Source organism: Citrus sinensis, chromosome 3, assembly GCF_022201045.2.
Source record: "Citrus sinensis cultivar Valencia sweet orange chromosome 3, DVS_A1.0, whole genome shotgun sequence".
Taxonomy (NCBI): Eukaryota; Viridiplantae; Streptophyta; class Magnoliopsida; order Sapindales; family Rutaceae; genus Citrus; species Citrus sinensis.
Genome location: NC_068558.1, coordinates 29,261,702 through 29,281,800, shown reverse-complemented (window position 1 = coordinate 29,281,800; position 20,099 = coordinate 29,261,702). Strand labels below are relative to the sequence as shown.

The window sequence follows — 20,099 nt, the reverse complement described above, 5'->3', positions numbered from 1 at the left end:
ACTATAATAACAATTATTAACAAAATGAAAAAAAAAAACAAGGATTATCCTTTGTGTTTAGAAAAACTAAAAATATCTCATGTTTTAAAATGAGTCCAAACTCTCATGCAATTATAATAGGATTAACTTTATGTATTATTGTACTATTCTACACATAGTCTTGATGTTAGCCATAAAATTTAAATATTTTTAGAATATAAATAAAGTGAAATGACTTATTACCCCTAATGATTAGATAAACTTGCTAATAAATTGTAAATTATGGAGAAAAATTACTTGACATATCTATAAGGTCATATATACGAAATGTTATTCCAATTTAAATGGATAAGTTACAACTATCGGGGATATTTATGAAATTTTCCCGAAATGTAAATTTTCCTCTATAATTTACAATTCATTATAAAATAAAATTTGATCATTAAGGGTATATAAGTTATTTTACTTGGTTTGTGTTATTAAAATATTTAAATTTTATAGCTAATATTAAGACTAGGTGTAGAATAATAAAATGATATGTAGGGCTAACGTTCTTATAACTTTGGGGGTAGAAGGAGGTAATTCTTACTTTCCCTTAACTACCATTAACTACCATTAACTACAGTACTAGTAATAACACAAGATCAAGTATGTTACATGCGATAATTTAATAGTGTAGCAAAAAATATAAAACAAAGTATGCAATAATTTAATTAATTTACGATAAATTTGTATGAAGTAATTTGTATAAGAGAATTTTTGTGAGTATAATCCAAATATCAAATACATGGTACATTATATATGCCTTGTATACAGTATAGATTTTTATCATTAATATTAGTCACTCGCTCAACTAATATTGAGAATAACAATATTTGATGATTAATTATGATATTTGGTACAATGAATAATTATACTTATTTGAAAAATATCCAATAATTAGATGGAAAATGAAAAAAATACATTTCATTTACACTGATATAAATATTATTCTCATTAATATAGACATTACTTGTTTCAAAGTAATTTTTTCAGCCGTAAGAAATGCAAATTTTTCATGTTGAGGGGTTCTTTGACATTGGCCTAATTTAAATTGATAATTTTGATAGTTTGATAAAATTGGATACCTTTGTGATAATTGCTCCTGATATTTGCCAGTTCCCTCTTCCAATTCTTTCGTTCGGTAGCCGGTTTCATGATTAAAATATAAAAGCCGTTGGATTGCTCATAAAAGCAATCCAACGGGCAATAAGTTTTAAAATAAAAAGTGAGGAAAGGTTGTATGGCACGCAGCGGCTGTATTGTAAGCTGACCCTATAATTATTGAGAGAGTCACTTTTTGACTTTTGGAAATGAATTTGATTAGCACAATACCAGATCCGATTTCATTCAATTTTACTAAAGACGCTTAATCAATCGAAAAGCCAGATAATTTTCGTTTAGATTCCTTGAAGCTTCCCGGAAGTTTGATGGTAACTTCATCATGAGAGTAGACAGTGACAATATTTATTAATTATTAAGAAAGTCAATCTCTGCCCAAGACTTGCTTTTGGAAATACATATTTGCATGATTAAATTCTCTGAATCAAATACTGGATTGGAGTTCATTTAAGTGGCTTTCTGCAACACACTCAAAAGCTGTAAGTTCTATCTCATACATCTCTCTCTTCTACTTTCATAATTAATTTGCATATCTTGATGTTTAAAAAAATAAAAAATAAAGATGATAAAACCGAAAGAAATTTTTGAATGTTAATTTTGCACAAACTGTAAATTGAGAGAAATCTTTGAATGTTAATTTTGCACAAACTCTTTGCCTTATCTAAGAGGCTTTAATCAAGATTAGCTCAAGTAGAGATCGGTGTACACACTCTCTAATCAGCATTTGAAAAAAATTTCTATAACATTTTGGAATTTATTATGTATAATTTTAATTTTCTTTTTGGTAAAGAGAGTAATTGAGAAGCTGATGGATTATCTGTTTAGTTTGTTTAAGAATAAGACCATTAATTTGAATTCAGAACCATTGCCAAGTTTAATAACTTTTTATTTCAGTAAATTTTTTACTTTAAAAATATTTAGGCCAATTTATTGTCAATTATTTTTAATCAAATTCACCCTCCCCATCGAGGTCTGAAAAAAAGAATACAATTATTATATGTTTGTCCATTTTTATTAGGTGGTTGAAAGGAAATGGAAAAGTTTCAGTTTCTCTCTCAAAATCTCTTTGCTTATATATAGTTTCGATGATTAGTTATTGCCTTAATATATATATATATATATATTTTCTGGTGATATACTGATATATATGTAACTAATAGTTTCTTTTAACATGAAGTTACTGTAAATTAACCTTTTATAAAACAATGTATAAATAGGGACCTATTGAACTTCTTTATTTTTCATTATTTATTAACCACCAATCATAGATTAAATCATAAGAGAATTCCAATTCAATCTGAGGTTGAATATTATTATTTAAAAATTACTTCAAATTTTGTATTTTAGCATTTAACTATTTATTAAAATAAAATCTAGTTAGAAATTTAAGGAAATAGGATGTTTACACCTCTAAAATTTAAGGAAATAGTTATGTAAAATCTCAAGTTTTCAATAAAGGATACCAAAATCCTCTTTTGGCTATAATACCCTCATAGATAATAACTCAAAACATTGACTTTAAGTTTTTTTAATAAATACATATACAATTTAAATAGTTTAATTTTTCTAATAGACCAATAATATTTTAATATTTTAGTATATAAAATAAATTTAAAAAATTTAAATTATTTTATTTTACTAATCTATTTGTATTTACTATAAAAAAAATTAAATAAATCATTGGGTTATACAGATTTTACAATTAATAAAAATGATTTCATGTATTAATAATATTAAAATTACTTTTATATATTTATCTTAATATTATAATTCTATTTATTACATTTTTTTAATAAATATGGTTACATTTATTTAATATCATATTTATATCAATTATAAAACATTGAAATTAATTTTTTTGAGTTATTAGAGCTAAACGGTATTATAGTCAAAAGAGGATTTTAGTGTTTCTTATTGAAAATATGGCGCTACACTACCATTTTTCCAAACCTTGGGGTGTAAAACGTCATTTTACCTAAATTTAAATAAAATATTTAAATCAAATAATAAAATTAAATATAAATAAATCCAAATAATATGAATTTAATATAAATAATTACATACTTTTCTACTTTTATGACATAAAATCATTTTTATTATTTTACTTTTATTATGTAAAAATAATTTTAGTCAATCATTTTATTACTTAACACATTTATAATTTACTTTTTTTAGAGAGATTAATAATTTAATTAAATAGAATAGCACTACGTCATTAATGAATTTAACCAATAAATTTAATAAAATAATATTCTAAAAAAAGTTAGATAAACAAGATCATGCATATACCGCACTAAATATGGTACTATTTTAAAGGTTAATGTAATATTGCTACGCAATAAAGCTCAGGCAATGTAATTATAAGTATTATTTATTAATAAATTTTGAAATTTTATTAGTCAAATAATAAATTTTGATAATAATATTAGTATAAAATTTAAATAAACAATATTGTGCATACTACACTAAAACATAGTACTGCGATATAATGTAGTGCACCAAACACAAGATGAATGTTGACTCTAGATGAATGTTGTTGTTTACATAGTATTGTTCCTAGCAGTCATTTCTTTTTTATTTTTCAAAATTTTCAGAACAAATTAATATTGTAATGGCTTCCTCGAGCATACAAAATGTGCCTCATTGGCCATATGACGCCTTCTTAAGCTTTAGAGGAGCAGACACCCGTAAAAGCTTCATAAGTCATCTCTATGCTGCTTTGAATGGAAAAGGAATTTATGTATTCAAGGATGACAAAGAACTCGAGAGAGGAGCATCCATTTCACCTGGACTTCTTAAAGCAATTGAAACTTCTAGAATTTCAATTATTGTTTTCTCTCAAAACTATGCTTCCTCCACTTGGTGCTTGGATGAACTTGTTAAGATTGTTCAATGCAAGAACAAAAATGATCATCAACAAATGGTTTTTCCAATTTTCTACGATGTTGAACCCACTGTGGTAAGGAAACAAACCGGAAGTTTTCGAGAAGCTTTTTTTAAACATGAAGAAGTTTTTAGGGAGAGTCTAGAAAGGGTGAAAAAGTGGAGAGACGCTTTGGAAGAGGTGGCTAATATTTCTGGTTGGGAATTGAAAGAGTACAGGTAACCATTCTTATTATTATGTATATCATTTTAAATAGCTTTAATCAGCATACTGTTTTCAATTAAACAACTTTTATTCAATATGTGTAGATATGATGTGTACTAATTGAAATAATGGCTCCATATACAAATATTTGCAAACAAAAGTGGTACAGATGGATGTAGATATTTACATAAACACACCTAAAGATTAGCCATATGTAACAACATCTTACATTACTTCAATTTTGTCCAACAAATATTGCATATTTTGGGTTTTTTCTATTACTAAATTTATTTAATACCGCATTCAGACTTACTGTAATTTAACCATACTGATCTTTCTTTGTTCTTTAACTGCAGGAATGAGTCGGAATTTATTTGGGATATTGTCAAGGCGATATCAAGTAAAATACTTGTAAAATCAGAGACCCTTAAAAAGCTAGTGGGAATAGATTCACGCTTGGAAGAACTGAGGTCTCTTATGGACGAAGGGCCTAATGATGATGTTCGTATGATAGGGATTTGTGGTATGGGAGGTTTAGGTAAGACGACTCTTGCAAGAGTTGTTTATGACTTGATCTCTCATGAATTTGAAGGGAGTAGTTTTCTTGCCGATATTAGAGAAAAATTTGAAAAAGAAGGTAGTGTAATCTCTTTTCAAAGGCAACTACTTTTCCAAATGTTAAAGCTTGAAGATAATACCATATGGAATGTAGATGATGGCATCAACATTTTAGGAAGCAGGCTGCAACACAAAAAGGTTCTTCTTGTTATCGACGATGTGGTTGACATAAAGCAATTAGAGTATTTAGCTGGAAAGCGTGAGTGGTTTGGTCCAGGCAGCAGGATCATCATAACATCACGAGATGAACATCTGTTAAAGACACATGGAATGGATGAAGTATATAAGCCTAATGAACTAAATTACCATGATGCTCTTCAACTTTTCAACATGAAAGCGTTTAAAATCCAAAAGCCTCTGGAAGAATGTGTGCAACTGTCTGAACGTGTTCTACAGTATGCCGGTGGTCTTCCATTAGCTCTCGAAGTTTTGAGTTCCTTTTTGAATGGTAGATCCGTGGATCAATGGAGAAGCACCTTGGAAAGGCTACAAATAGATCCTCCCGATAAGATTATGAGTATACTTCAAATAAGTTTTGACGGACTACGAGAATTAGAGAAGAAAATATTTCTTGATATTGCATGTTTCTTTAAATGGAGGACTAGAGATTATGTAACAAAAATTCTAGAGGGATGTGGTTTTTCCCCAGTCATTGGAATAGAAGTTCTTATTGAAAGATCTTTGTTAACGGTTGATGGCGGCAACAGATTGGGGATGCATGATTTGTTACAGGAATTGGGACAACTGATTGTTAGGAGACAATCACCCGAAGAACCTGGGAACCGCAGCAGATTATGGAAGAAGGAAGAAGTACGCCAAGTGTTGATAGAAAACACGGTAAGTGAATTATTAAATGGAAAACATGCTGTGCTTGTTAATTTCTTTTACCCAGACGAAGTTTCAAATTATTGTTTTATTTGCTTATCCTTTGCTTATATTTTCAGGGAAGTGAAGTAGTTGAAGGAATAATGGTTGATGATTATTTCTTTCGTGGAAATGATGTGCATTTAAGTGCTAAAGCATTTTCACTGATGACCGACCTAAGATTGCTCAAAATCAGTAACGTGCAACTTCCTGAAGGCCTAGAATATCTCTCTAACAGGTTGCGATTACTTGATTGGCATCGGTATCCTTTGAAATCTTTGCCATCAAATCTGCAATTGGATAAAATTGTTGAATTTAAAATGTGTTACAGCCGCATTGAAGAATTATGGAAAGGATTCAAAGTAAGATTAATTTTTTTTTTTTGTCACTAATTTATATTTTTCAGTGAATAATTGTTGGTAACAATTTTATTATTGTAGTAGTATATGAATTAAGAAATATTATTTTAGCTCCCTTTTGTTTTCAGCAGCCTTTAAACCTGTTGAGAGTCATGAAACTCAGCCATTCAGAGAATCTGATTAAGACACCAGACTTCACAAAGGTCCCAAACTTAGAGGTGTTGGATCTTGAAGGATGTTCAAGGTTGCGTGAAATTCACCAGTCTTTGCTGCGTCACAATAAGCTGATCTTGTTGAATTTGAAAGGTTGTACAAGTCTTAAAACTCTTCCGGGTGAGATATTTATGAAATCGCTTCAAACACTTGTTCTTTCTGGTTGCTTGAATTTGAGGAAATTTCCAGACATTGTAGGAGGTATGGAGTGTTTGCAGCAACTTCGTTTGGATGGAACGTCCATTACAGAAGTGCCATCATCTATTGAACTTTTGACCGGACTGAAACTGTTGAATTTGAATGACTGCAAAAATCTCTCGAGTCTGCCAGTTACTATAAGGAGTTTAAAATGTCTAAGAACTCTGGAGCTCTCTGGTTGCTCGAAACTGAAGAAGTTTCCGCATATTGTGGCAAGTATGGAAGATCTGTCCAAGCTCTGTCTGGATGGAACTTCCATTACAGAAGTGCCATCATTTATTGAACTTTTGACCGGACTTGAATTGTTGAATTTTAATGACTGCAAAAATCTCGCGAGACTTCCCAACAGTATAAATGGTTTAAAATCCCTCAAAACTTTGAATCTCTCAGGCTGCTGCAAACTTGAAAATGTGCCAGACACGCTTGGGAAAGTAGAAAGTTTGGAAGAGCTTGATATAAGCGGAACAGCTGTAAGACGACCTCCATCCTCCATTTTTCTTATGAAGAATCTTAAAACATTATCTTTCCGTGGCTGCAATGGACCACCATCATCTGCATCATGGCATTTGCAGCTTCCCTTCAATTTGATGGGAAAGAGTTCATGTCCAGTAGCTTTGATGTTGCCTTGTCTGTCAGGTTTGTGCTCTTTAACAAAATTAGATCTCAGTGACTGTGGTCTAGGGGAAGGAGCAATCCCGAGTGATATTGGCAACTTACACTTATTAAACAAGTTGAATCTGAGTGGAAACAATTTTGTTACGCTGCCAGCAAGCCTTAACGGTCTTTTAAAACTTGAAGAACTACAGTTGGAAGATTGTAAAAGGCTTCAATCTCTGCCACAACTTCCATCCAATGTAAATCGAGTTACACTGAATGGTTGTTCTTCATTGGTGACGTTATTAGGTGCATTCAGACCACGCAAGTCCTGCTACACAATAATTTATTGTATAGACAGCTCGAAATTGCTCGGAAAGAACGGTTTGGCAATTTCAATGCTACGAGAGTACCTTGAGGTCAGTTTCTCACTCCATATCTTCCAGCTATGCCAAGATTATGCGTGACAATTAAGCAATGGTATGGACTTGTTCATTCTTTATATTTTGGTTGCAGGCAATGTCAGGTCCAAGCCATAAATTTAGCATTGTTGTTCCAGGAAGTGAAATTCCAAAGTGGTTCATGTATCAGAATGAGGGTTCTTCAATAACGGTCACAAGGCCTTCATATTTGTATAATATGAATAAGGTTGTGGGATATGCTATTTGCTGTGTTTTTCATGTCCCTAAGCATTCAACTGATACCTATTTATGGCGTTCGTATCCTCAACTTATTTTGCTCTGCTCCATGGATGGTTCTGGTGTCAAAAGAAGTATTCGTTTTAGAGGGAAATTCGGTCATGCTGGGTCAGACCATGTTTGGCTATTCTATTTGTCTCGACAACAATGCTGTCATTTTTATCGTTCAAGGTGGCATTTTGAATCTAATCATTTTAAGTTGTCATTTTTTGATGAACGAGAGAAAGGCGGTCTGGCTGGGTCAGGTTTTGTATTGAAGGTGAAGAGGTGTGGCTTCCATCCAGTTTATATGCACGAAGTTGAGGAGTTGGACCAAACAACAAAGCAATGGACTCGCTTTACTTCTTATAATCTGTATGAATCCCATCATGATTTTGTTCGATCAAATATGGAAGCAGCCACAACATCAAAGCGAAGCCTTGCAGAAAATGCTGGGGCAGCTGAAGCCAGCGGCAGTGGCTGCTGGGATGAAGATGAGGAACCACCACCTAAAAGATTTAGACAACTCAAATGAAGGGCAAAGCCTAGTGTAACAGTGTAAGTGCGCATCCCAATTTCAATTTATGTTCTTTAAATTTGCACGTGGTATTTCATTTACTTTTTATTTATTCTAATCTTGCAATTTATTTTCACGTTAAATTACTAGAAATGCTTGACTTGGATTCAGAAGTTGGTCAGAATCAGAATGTGTTGCTCGACCAAATTGAAGCTTTGAATTTTGTGATTTCTCATGAGTTGAAAATTAAAGAAAGAGGGAATTAATCCTCCGTTTTCGTTTTCTTACTTATATCTCTGTTTCATTGCAGTATTCTCTCATTTTGTATCCATTATTTCTAGTGCGAGTTTTTGGATCCACTTGAAGGGGCTGAGGACTGGAGTCATAATTGATGAATTGCATACCAATTGCCATGAATGAACAATAAAATAAGTATCTCATTACAATCTGGTTAAATTATTCTTTATTATTATTATTATTATTATTATTATTATTTCACTCTTTTGGCACACAGCTTCTGCTGTTCTTTCTATTTGAGTAGGCCAACTAAGCTTATTCTAAATTATATGGCACTTGAAGCTGATATGGATTTTCACTTGTTGAGATTCTTACTGAATTTGCATAGATTTTACCCTAGAGTAACACTAGCGCCTTCTATTTGACGGATTAGGAATTGTGTTCCGTCGTGTTATTAAACCTTAGCTTTCGCTGAGGTTCTTTGTTTTAACCAAAAAAAAAAAACAATAGTACAAATTATAACAATTTATAGAGAAAAATGAAATTGAATGACAAATGAACTTTGATGAAGTAAAATTATCATTTATGTATGAAGATCATATTATATATTTTTCTTTACGAGGATCATATGACATATTTGACCAAAAAGATTTTTCGCAAAAAAATAAAATAAAAGTTCATGGTTGTCTTCAGTGTGAACATTTGTGATTCTTTTTCCTTTTATTTTGACGTTGAAACTTTTTTGGGCCTTCATGGGTTCGTTGAATTTAACATTGCTTATTTAATTTGGGTTTTCTAACTTTTGTTCTTTTTACAGTGGATTCTTTTCATAAAAACTTTTTAGTATTATTTTTTTCTAGTTATTCTTACTCTTAACTCCTAAAATATCTCTTTTTTAATCACTTATCTAATTTTTAATATATTTTCTTATCGAAGTCGAGGTCTAGCTTCACTGCTAAGCTTTTCTAAGACTTAAGTTTTAGGTTCGAGTTTCAATAAATGCGTGAGTTAATTTCAAAAATGTCTTTTATTATTTTCTTGTTAATTCTTTTCATAGAGTTGGATTATTGCCACCCTTCTAATATCCTCAAAAGACCTCTTTTTTTTAAAAAAAAATTATTCTTACTTTTAATTCCAAAAATGTCATTTTTTTAATATACTCTTCTAATTTCTTTTTTTTTTTTAACATTGTTGTTAATTTCAAATCTATCCTACACACAAATTAAAAAGTTGTATCGGTGATGAATTTTTGAATGTTAATCATTGACTTAAATTAAAAATACTTTAAATTATAATTTATTGACTTAAATTATACATATTTTAAATTATAATATGAATGTACGTAATTTGAAATAAAAAAAATCAATTAATAAGAATTACAAAAGAATAATAAAATATTTTAAATTTAAGCAAATTTAATTTCGATACATAGGAAGTCATGACAAATTATAAACATTTATAACCATTATACCTGGCCAAGAAGCATCAAGTCAAATTACACACCCCCATAAAAAATGAACATAAGAGTTGTAAATTCATCTTCTTCTCATTAATTATGTATTTGGTTATTCATAAATATAATATTTTCCCAAAAAAAGAAAAAGAAAGAAAGAAAAAGAGAAGCAACAAAGGGTAGTTCGGTTAATTTAGAAGAGACAGCCAGCGAGGCAAAAACAGATGGACTTTAACAAGACGAACAGGCTAGAACCTATCAGTCATTAGACAATGTTTAAAGTGTATACATGCGTATGATACATGTATCTGTGTGGGCCGGCGTAGTAGATATTATAATAATAATAATAAATAAAGGACAGTGACCTCACCTGCAGTACAGCCTTTTTATCGACGGATTTGAAGTCATCTCTGATATAAAGTAGCGTGCCTAATATGACTCCTGCGAAATCACAGCCATAAATTAAGTACGATTCCGAGGAAATTAGCTAGGATTAAAGTTAATCAGCAGGAAAATTTAAAAAAAAACCAACAAACCAGTGTCGTAGCCAAAGAGAAGGCCGCCAATTCCAGCAGAGAAAGCAAGTCGAAGAACGTAGGGATTTTTCCAAGACAGAGAGAAGCATTCTCGAAACGCTGACGCATCTGTCGTCCCTCCTCCATGTACTGCTCCCTCCATTTTCAGGCCTTTTTTTTTTTACAAATTAATATCTGTTCAAAAGATCAACAATTGAGGAGTTGGTATTCTTTATTTTGGCAAGAAAATGGTTTGGTGTGGTTGGACTTGGACTATAAATAACTGTATAAGGGAGTGATGATAGCGATAGTGACTAAATTTTCCGGGAAAATGAACTGGGGGTGGGGGACAAAGAAAGTGAGTGAAGGAAAGAAAATAATATAATTACCAACTGATCAGAAGAAGAAGAAGATATGACTTAAAAAGAGGAAAAATATTGGGAGTCAGGATCCAGGCTCCTCCAGTCCGACCAAACTCGGGAGACTTCACAAACTTAAACTTGTCTTCTGCTGGCTAAGTGGCTATGCCATAACCCACAATGACAAATGCACACACATCAATGGCAATTTTATTATTGTAAAAATAATATCATATAGAATATACAAACATTTCACAAAAAAATATAACATCATAAAAAATATCATAAGCTGAATTTAGTTTTATTATAATAATAATGACTATAATAACAATTATTAACAAAATGAAAAAAAAAAACAAGGATTATCCTTTGTGTTTAGAAAAACTAAAAATATCTCATGTTTTAAAATGAGTCCAAACTCTCATGCAATTATAATAGGATTAACTTTATGTATTATTGTACTATTCTACACATAGTCTTGATGTTAGCCATAAAATTTAAATATTTTTAGAATATAAATAAAGTGAAATGACTTATTACCCCTAATGATTAGATAAACTTGCTAATAAATTGTAAATTATGGAGAAAAATTACTTGACATATCTATAAGGTCATATATACGAAATGTTATTCCAATTTAAATGGATAAGTTACAACTATCGGGGATATTTATGAAATTTTCCCGAAATGTAAATTTTCCTCTATAATTTACAATTCATTATAAAATAAAATTTGATCATTAAGGGTATATAAGTTATTTTACTTGGTTTGTGTTATTAAAATATTTAAATTTTATAGCTAATATTAAGACTAGGTGTAGAATAATAAAATGATATGTAGGGCTAACGTTCTTATAACTTTGGGGGTAGAAGGAGGTAATTCTTACTTTCCCTTAACTACCATTAACTACCATTAACTACAGTACTAGTAATAACACAAGATCAAGTATGTTACATGCGATAATTTAATAGTGTAGCAAAAAATATAAAACAAAGTATGCAATAATTTAATTAATTTACGATAAATTTGTATGAAGTAATTTGTATAAGAGAATTTTTGTGAGTATAATCCAAATATCAAATACATGGTACATTATATATGCCTTGTATACAGTATAGATTTTTATCATTAATATTAGTCACTCGCTCAACTAATATTGAGAATAACAATATTTGATGATTAATTATGATATTTGGTACAATGAATAATTATACTTATTTGAAAAATATCCAATAATTAGATGGAAAATGAAAAAAATACATTTCATTTACACTGATATAAATATTATTCTCATTAATATAGACATTACTTGTTTCAAAGTAATTTTTTCAGCCGTAAGAAATGCAAATTTTTCATGTTGAGGGGTTCTTTGACATTGGCCTAATTTAAATTGATAATTTTGATAGTTTGATAAAATTGGATACCTTTGTGATAATTGCTCCTGATATTTGCCAGTTCCCTCTTCCAATTCTTTCGTTCGGTAGCCGGTTTCATGATTAAAATATAAAAGCCGTTGGATTGCTCATAAAAGCAATCCAACGGGCAATAAGTTTTAAAATAAAAAGTGAGGAAAGGTTGTATGGCACGCAGCGGCTGTATTGTAAGCTGACCCTATAATTATTGAGAGAGTCACTTTTTGACTTTTGGAAATGAATTTGATTAGCACAATACCAGATCCGATTTCATTCAATTTTACTAAAGACGCTTAATCAATCGAAAAGCCAGATAATTTTCGTTTAGATTCCTTGAAGCTTCCCGGAAGTTTGATGGTAACTTCATCATGAGAGTAGACAGTGACAATATTTATTAATTATTAAGAAAGTCAATCTCTGCCCAAGACTTGCTTTTGGAAATACATATTTGCATGATTAAATTCTCTGAATCAAATACTGGATTGGAGTTCATTTAAGTGGCTTTCTGCAACACACTCAAAAGCTGTAAGTTCTATCTCATACATCTCTCTCTTCTACTTTCATAATTAATTTGCATATCTTGATGTTTAAAAAAATAAAAAATAAAGATGATAAAACCGAAAGAAATTTTTGAATGTTAATTTTGCACAAACTGTAAATTGAGAGAAATCTTTGAATGTTAATTTTGCACAAACTCTTTGCCTTATCTAAGAGGCTTTAATCAAGATTAGCTCAAGTAGAGATCGGTGTACACACTCTCTAATCAGCATTTGAAAAAAATTTCTATAACATTTTGGAATTTATTATGTATAATTTTAATTTTCTTTTTGGTAAAGAGAGTAATTGAGAAGCTGATGGATTATCTGTTTAGTTTGTTTAAGAATAAGACCATTAATTTGAATTCAGAACCATTGCCAAGTTTAATAACTTTTTATTTCAGTAAATTTTTTACTTTAAAAATATTTAGGCCAATTTATTGTCAATTATTTTTAATCAAATTCACCCTCCCCATCGAGGTCTGAAAAAAAGAATACAATTATTATATGTTTGTCCATTTTTATTAGGTGGTTGAAAGGAAATGGAAAAGTTTCAGTTTCTCTCTCAAAATCTCTTTGCTTATATATAGTTTCGATGATTAGTTATTGCCTTAATATATATATATATATATATTTTCTGGTGATATACTGATATATATGTAACTAATAGTTTCTTTTAACATGAAGTTACTGTAAATTAACCTTTTATAAAACAATGTATAAATAGGGACCTATTGAACTTCTTTATTTTTCATTATTTATTAACCACCAATCATAGATTAAATCATAAGAGAATTCCAATTCAATCTGAGGTTGAATATTATTATTTAAAAATTACTTCAAATTTTGTATTTTAGCATTTAACTATTTATTAAAATAAAATCTAGTTAGAAATTTAAGGAAATAGGATGTTTACACCTCTAAAATTTAAGGAAATAGTTATGTAAAATCTCAAGTTTTCAATAAAGGATACCAAAATCCTCTTTTGGCTATAATACCCTCATAGATAATAACTCAAAACATTGACTTTAAGTTTTTTTAATAAATACATATACAATTTAAATAGTTTAATTTTTCTAATAGACCAATAATATTTTAATATTTTAGTATATAAAATAAATTTAAAAAATTTAAATTATTTTATTTTACTAATCTATTTGTATTTACTATAAAAAAAATTAAATAAATCATTGGGTTATACAGATTTTACAATTAATAAAAATGATTTCATGTATTAATAATATTAAAATTACTTTTATATATTTATCTTAATATTATAATTCTATTTATTACATTTTTTTAATAAATATGGTTACATTTATTTAATATCATATTTATATCAATTATAAAACATTGAAATTAATTTTTTTGAGTTATTAGAGCTAAACGGTATTATAGTCAAAAGAGGATTTTAGTGTTTCTTATTGAAAATATGGCGCTACACTACCATTTTTCCAAACCTTGGGGTGTAAAACGTCATTTTACCTAAATTTAAATAAAATATTTAAATCAAATAATAAAATTAAATATAAATAAATCCAAATAATATGAATTTAATATAAATAATTACATACTTTTCTACTTTTATGACATAAAATCATTTTTATTATTTTACTTTTATTATGTAAAAATAATTTTAGTCAATCATTTTATTACTTAACACATTTATAATTTACTTTTTTTAGAGAGATTAATAATTTAATTAAATAGAATAGCACTACGTCATTAATGAATTTAACCAATAAATTTAATAAAATAATATTCTAAAAAAAGTTAGATAAACAAGATCATGCATATACCGCACTAAATATGGTACTATTTTAAAGGTTAATGTAATATTGCTACGCAATAAAGCTCAGGCAATGTAATTATAAGTATTATTTATTAATAAATTTTGAAATTTTATTAGTCAAATAATAAATTTTGATAATAATATTAGTATAAAATTTAAATAAACAATATTGTGCATACTACACTAAAACATAGTACTGCGATATAATGTAGTGCACCAAACACAAGATGAATGTTGACTCTAGATGAATGTTGTTGTTTACATAGTATTGTTCCTAGCAGTCATTTCTTTTTTATTTTTCAAAATTTTCAGAACAAATTAATATTGTAATGGCTTCCTCGAGCATACAAAATGTGCCTCATTGGCCATATGACGCCTTCTTAAGCTTTAGAGGAGCAGACACCCGTAAAAGCTTCATAAGTCATCTCTATGCTGCTTTGAATGGAAAAGGAATTTATGTATTCAAGGATGACAAAGAACTCGAGAGAGGAGCATCCATTTCACCTGGACTTCTTAAAGCAATTGAAACTTCTAGAATTTCAATTATTGTTTTCTCTCAAAACTATGCTTCCTCCACTTGGTGCTTGGATGAACTTGTTAAGATTGTTCAATGCAAGAACAAAAATGATCATCAACAAATGGTTTTTCCAATTTTCTACGATGTTGAACCCACTGTGGTAAGGAAACAAACCGGAAGTTTTCGAGAAGCTTTTTTTAAACATGAAGAAGTTTTTAGGGAGAGTCTAGAAAGGGTGAAAAAGTGGAGAGACGCTTTGGAAGAGGTGGCTAATATTTCTGGTTGGGAATTGAAAGAGTACAGGTAACCATTCTTATTATTATGTATATCATTTTAAATAGCTTTAATCAGCATACTGTTTTCAATTAAACAACTTTTATTCAATATGTGTAGATATGATGTGTACTAATTGAAATAATGGCTCCATATACAAATATTTGCAAACAAAAGTGGTACAGATGGATGTAGATATTTACATAAACACACCTAAAGATTAGCCATATGTAACAACATCTTACATTACTTCAATTTTGTCCAACAAATATTGCATATTTTGGGTTTTTTCTATTACTAAATTTATTTAATACCGCATTCAGACTTACTGTAATTTAACCATACTGATCTTTCTTTGTTCTTTAACTGCAGGAATGAGTCGGAATTTATTTGGGATATTGTCAAGGCGATATCAAGTAAAATACTTGTAAAATCAGAGACCCTTAAAAAGCTAGTGGGAATAGATTCACGCTTGGAAGAACTGAGGTCTCTTATGGACGAAGGGCCTAATGATGATGTTCGTATGATAGGGATTTGTGGTATGGGAGGTTTAGGTAAGACGACTCTTGCAAGAGTTGTTTATGACTTGATCTCTCATGAATTTGAAGGGAGTAGTTTTCTTGCCGATATTAGAGAAAAATTTGAAAAAGAAGGTAGTGTAATCTCTTTTCAAAGGCAACTACTTTTCCAAATGTTAAAGCTTGAAGATAATACCATATGGAATGTAGATGATGGCATCAACATTTTAGGAAGCAGGCTGCAACACAAAAAGGTTCTTCTTGTTATCGACGATGTGGTTGACATAAAGCAATTAGAGTATTTAGCTGGAAAGCGTGAGTGGTTTGGTCCAGGCAGCAGGATCATCATAACATCACGAGATGAACATCTGTTAAAGACACATGGAATGGATGAAGTATATAAGCCTAATGAACTAAATTACCATGATGCTCTTCAACTTTTCAACATGAAAGCGTTTAAAATCCAAAAGCCTCTGGAAGAATGTGTGCAACTGTCTGAACGTGTTCTACAGTATGCCGGTGGTCTTCCATTAGCTCTCGAAGTTTTGAGTTCCTTTTTGAATGGTAGATCCGTGGATCAATGGAGAAGCACCTTGGAAAGGCTACAAATAGATCCTCCCGATAAGATTATGAGTATACTTCAAATAAGTTTTGACGGACTACGAGAATTAGAGAAGAAAATATTTCTTGATATTGCATGTTTCTTTAAATGGAGGACTAGAGATTATGTAACAAAAATTCTAGAGGGATGTGGTTTTTCCCCAGTCATTGGAATAGAAGTTCTTATTGAAAGATCTTTGTTAACGGTTGATGGCGGCAACAGATTGGGGATGCATGATTTGTTACAGGAATTGGGACAACTGATTGTTAGGAGACAATCACCCGAAGAACCTGGGAACCGCAGCAGATTATGGAAGAAGGAAGAAGTACGCCAAGTGTTGATAGAAAACACGGTAAGTGAATTATTAAATGGAAAACATGCTGTGCTTGTTAATTTCTTTTACCCAGACGAAGTTTCAAATTATTGTTTTATTTGCTTATCCTTTGCTTATATTTTCAGGGAAGTGAAGTAGTTGAAGGAATAATGGTTGATGATTATTTCTTTCGTGGAAATGATGTGCATTTAAGTGCTAAAGCATTTTCACTGATGACCGACCTAAGATTGCTCAAAATCAGTAACGTGCAACTTCCTGAAGGCCTAGAATATCTCTCTAACAGGTTGCGATTACTTGATTGGCATCGGTATCCTTTGAAATCTTTGCCATCAAATCTGCAATTGGATAAAATTGTTGAATTTAAAATGTGTTACAGCCGCATTGAAGAATTATGGAAAGGATTCAAAGTAAGATTAATTTTTTTTTTTTGTCACTAATTTATATTTTTCAGTGAATAATTGTTGGTAACAATTTTATTATTGTAGTAGTATATGAATTAAGAAATATTATTTTAGCTCCCTTTTGTTTTCAGCAGCCTTTAAACCTGTTGAGAGTCATGAAACTCAGCCATTCAGAGAATCTGATTAAGACACCAGACTTCACAAAGGTCCCAAACTTAGAGGTGTTGGATCTTGAAGGATGTTCAAGGTTGCGTGAAATTCACCAGTCTTTGCTGCGTCACAATAAGCTGATCTTGTTGAATTTGAAAGGTTGTACAAGTCTTAAAACTCTTCCGGGTGAGATATTTATGAAATCGCTTCAAACACTTGTTCTTTCTGGTTGCTTGAATTTGAGGAAATTTCCAGACATTGTAGGAGGTATGGAGTGTTTGCAGCAACTTCGTTTGGATGGAACGTCCATTACAGAAGTGCCATCATCTATTGAACTTTTGACCGGACTGAAACTGTTGAATTTGAATGACTGCAAAAATCTCTCGAGTCTGCCAGTTACTATAAGGAGTTTAAAATGTCTAAGAACTCTGGAGCTCTCTGGTTGCTCGAAACTGAAGAAGTTTCCGCATATTGTGGCAAGTATGGAAGATCTGTCCAAGCTCTGTCTGGATGGAACTTCCATTACAGAAGTGCCATCATTTATTGAACTTTTGACCGGACTTGAATTGTTGAATTTTAATGACTGCAAAAATCTCGCGAGACTTCCCAACAGTATAAATGGTTTAAAATCCCTCAAAACTTTGAATCTCTCAGGCTGCTGCAAACTTGAAAATGTGCCAGACACGCTTGGGAAAGTAGAAAGTTTGGAAGAGCTTGATATAAGCGGAACAGCTGTAAGACGACCTCCATCCTCCATTTTTCTTATGAAGAATCTTAAAACATTATCTTTCCGTGGCTGCAATGGACCACCATCATCTGCATCATGGCATTTGCAGCTTCCCTTCAATTTGATGGGAAAGAGTTCATGTCCAGTAGCTTTGATGTTGCCTTGTCTGTCAGGTTTGTGCTCTTTAACAAAATTAGATCTCAGTGACTGTGGTCTAGGGGAAGGAGCAATCCCGAGTGATATTGGCAACTTACACTTATTAAACAAGTTGAATCTGAGTGGAAACAATTTTGTTACGCTGCCAGCAAGCCTTAACGGTCTTTTAAAACTTGAAGAACTACAGTTGGAAGATTGTAAAAGGCTTCAATCTCTGCCACAACTTCCATCCAATGTAAATCGAGTTACACTGAATGGTTGTTCTTCATTGGTGACGTTATTAGGTGCATTCAGACCACGCAAGTCCTGCTACACAATAATTTATTGTATAGACAGCTCGAAATTGCTCGGAAAGAACGGTTTGGCAATTTCAATGCTACGAGAGTACCTTGAGGTCAGTTTCTCACTCCATATCTTCCAGCTATGCCAAGATTATGCGTGACAATTAAGCAATGGTATGGACTTGTTCATTCTTTATATTTTGGTTGCAGGCAATGTCAGGTCCAAGCCATAAATTTAGCATTGTTGTTCCAGGAAGTGAAATTCCAAAGTGGTTCATGTATCAGAATGAGGGTTCTTCAATAACGGTCACAAGGCCTTCATATTTGTATAATATGAATAAGGTTGTGGGATATGCTATTTGCTGTGTTTTTCATGTCCCTAAGCATTCAACTGATACCTATTTATGGCGTTCGTATCCTCAACTTATTTTGCTCTGCTCCATGGATGGTTCTGGTGTCAAAAGAAGTATTCGTTTTAGAGGGAAATTCGGTCATGCTGGGTCAGACCATGTTTGGCTATTCTATTTGTCTCGACAACAATGCTGTCATTTTTATCGTTCAAGGTGGCATTTTGAATCTAATCATTTTAAGTTGTCATTTTTTGATGAACGAGAGAAAGGCGGTCTGGCTGGGTCAGGTTTTGTATTGAAGGTGAAGAGGTGTGGCTTCCATCCAGTTTATATGCACGAAGTTGAGGAGTTGGACCAAACAACAAAGCAATGGACTCGCTTTACTTCTTATAATCTGTATGAATCCCATCATGATTTTGTTCGATCAAATATGGAAGCAGCCACAACATCAAAGCGAAGCCTTGCAGAAAATGCTGGGGCAGCTGAAGCCAGCGGCAGTGGCTGCTGGGATGAAGATGAGGAACCACCACCTAAAAGATTTAGACAACTCAAATGAAGGGCAAAGCCTAGTGTAACAGTGTAAGTGCGCATCCCAATTTCAATTTATGTTCTTTAAATTTGCACGTGGTATTTCATTTACTTTTTATTTATTCTAATCTTGCAATTTATTTTCACGTTAAATTACTAGAAATGCTTGACTTGGATTCAGAAGTTGGTCAGAATCAGAATGTGTTGCTCGACCAAATTGAAGCTTTGAATTTTGTGATTTCTCATGAGTTGAAAATTAAAGAAAGAGGGAATTAATCCTCCGTTTTCGTTTTCTTACTTATATCTCTGTTTCATTGCAGTATTCTCTCATTTTGTATCCATTATTTCTAGTGCGAGTTTTTGGATCCACTTGAAGGGGCTGAGGACTGGAGTCATAATTGATGAATTGCATACCAATTGCCATGAATGAACAATAAAATAAGTATCTCATTACAATCTGGTTAAATTATTCTTTATTATTATTATTATTATTATTATTATTATTTCACTCTTTTGGCACACAGCTTCTGCTGTTCTTTCTATTTGAGTAGGCCAACTAAGCTTATTCTAAATTATATGGCACTTGAAGCTGATATGGATTTTCACTTGTTGAGATTCTTACTGAATTTGCATAGATTTTACCCTAGAGTAACACTAGCGCCTTCTATTTGACGGATTAGGAATTGTGTTC

General features: G+C 31.3%; 3 protein-coding genes across 14 annotated transcripts in view; 2 read left to right on the top strand and 1 right to left on the bottom strand.

Annotated features, from left to right (window-relative positions):
- LOC127901411 (probable inositol transporter 2) overlaps nucleotides 1–20,099 on the bottom strand; it is a 35,334-nt gene that overhangs the window by 13,003 nt on the left and 2,232 nt on the right. Inside the window, exons 1-3 of one of the 7 annotated variants that reach the window (XR_008053551.1) lie at nucleotides 10,863–11,144; nucleotides 10,495–10,668; nucleotides 9,629–10,399 (exon numbers count right to left, since the gene is read on the bottom strand). Coding sequence is in view for 3 of the 7 variants with exons in the window: in XM_052438651.1 (XP_052294611.1) it covers nucleotides 10,329–10,399; nucleotides 10,495–10,636 (213 nt within the window). In the remaining 4 variants the exon portion in view is untranslated. Of the gene's footprint in view, nucleotides 1–9,628; nucleotides 10,400–10,494; nucleotides 11,159–20,099 lie in introns of those variants that run through there. The other 6 variants (XM_052438651.1, XR_008053552.1, XR_008053554.1 and 3 more) reach the window with 6 other exon arrangements.
- LOC127901409 (TMV resistance protein N-like) lies at nucleotides 1,305–8,766 on the top strand. 4 transcript variants are annotated; one of them, XM_052438644.1, is made up of 8 exons: nucleotides 1,305–1,619; nucleotides 3,735–4,242; nucleotides 4,585–5,683; nucleotides 5,791–6,072; nucleotides 6,198–6,375; nucleotides 6,472–7,493; nucleotides 7,591–8,309; nucleotides 8,579–8,766. In XM_052438644.1, exons 2-7 carry the CDS (start codon nucleotides 3,752–3,754, stop codon nucleotides 8,284–8,286), a joined length of 3,768 nt encoding a protein of 1,255 aa, XP_052294604.1. In that variant the 5' UTR covers nucleotides 1,305–1,619; nucleotides 3,735–3,751; the 3' UTR covers nucleotides 8,287–8,309; nucleotides 8,579–8,766. The 4 variants fall into 4 exon arrangements, with proteins under 4 accessions (XP_052294604.1, XP_052294603.1, XP_052294601.1 ...); XM_052438643.1 differs by having other exon boundaries at nucleotides 6,201–7,493; XM_052438641.1 differs by having other exon boundaries at nucleotides 6,198–7,493.
- LOC112496035 (TMV resistance protein N-like) lies at nucleotides 12,456–19,916 on the top strand. Of its 3 annotated transcripts, XM_052438647.1 has the most exons (8): nucleotides 12,456–12,769; nucleotides 14,885–15,392; nucleotides 15,735–16,833; nucleotides 16,941–17,222; nucleotides 17,348–17,525; nucleotides 17,622–18,643; nucleotides 18,741–19,459; nucleotides 19,729–19,916. In XM_052438647.1, exons 2-7 carry the CDS (start codon nucleotides 14,902–14,904, stop codon nucleotides 19,434–19,436), a joined length of 3,768 nt encoding a protein of 1,255 aa, XP_052294607.1. In that variant the 5' UTR covers nucleotides 12,456–12,769; nucleotides 14,885–14,901; the 3' UTR covers nucleotides 19,437–19,459; nucleotides 19,729–19,916. The 3 variants fall into 3 exon arrangements, with proteins under 3 accessions (XP_052294607.1, XP_052294605.1, XP_052294606.1); XM_052438645.1 differs by having other exon boundaries at nucleotides 17,348–18,643; XM_052438646.1 differs by lacking the exon at nucleotides 19,729–19,916 and adding an exon at nucleotides 19,569–19,709 and having other exon boundaries at nucleotides 17,348–18,643.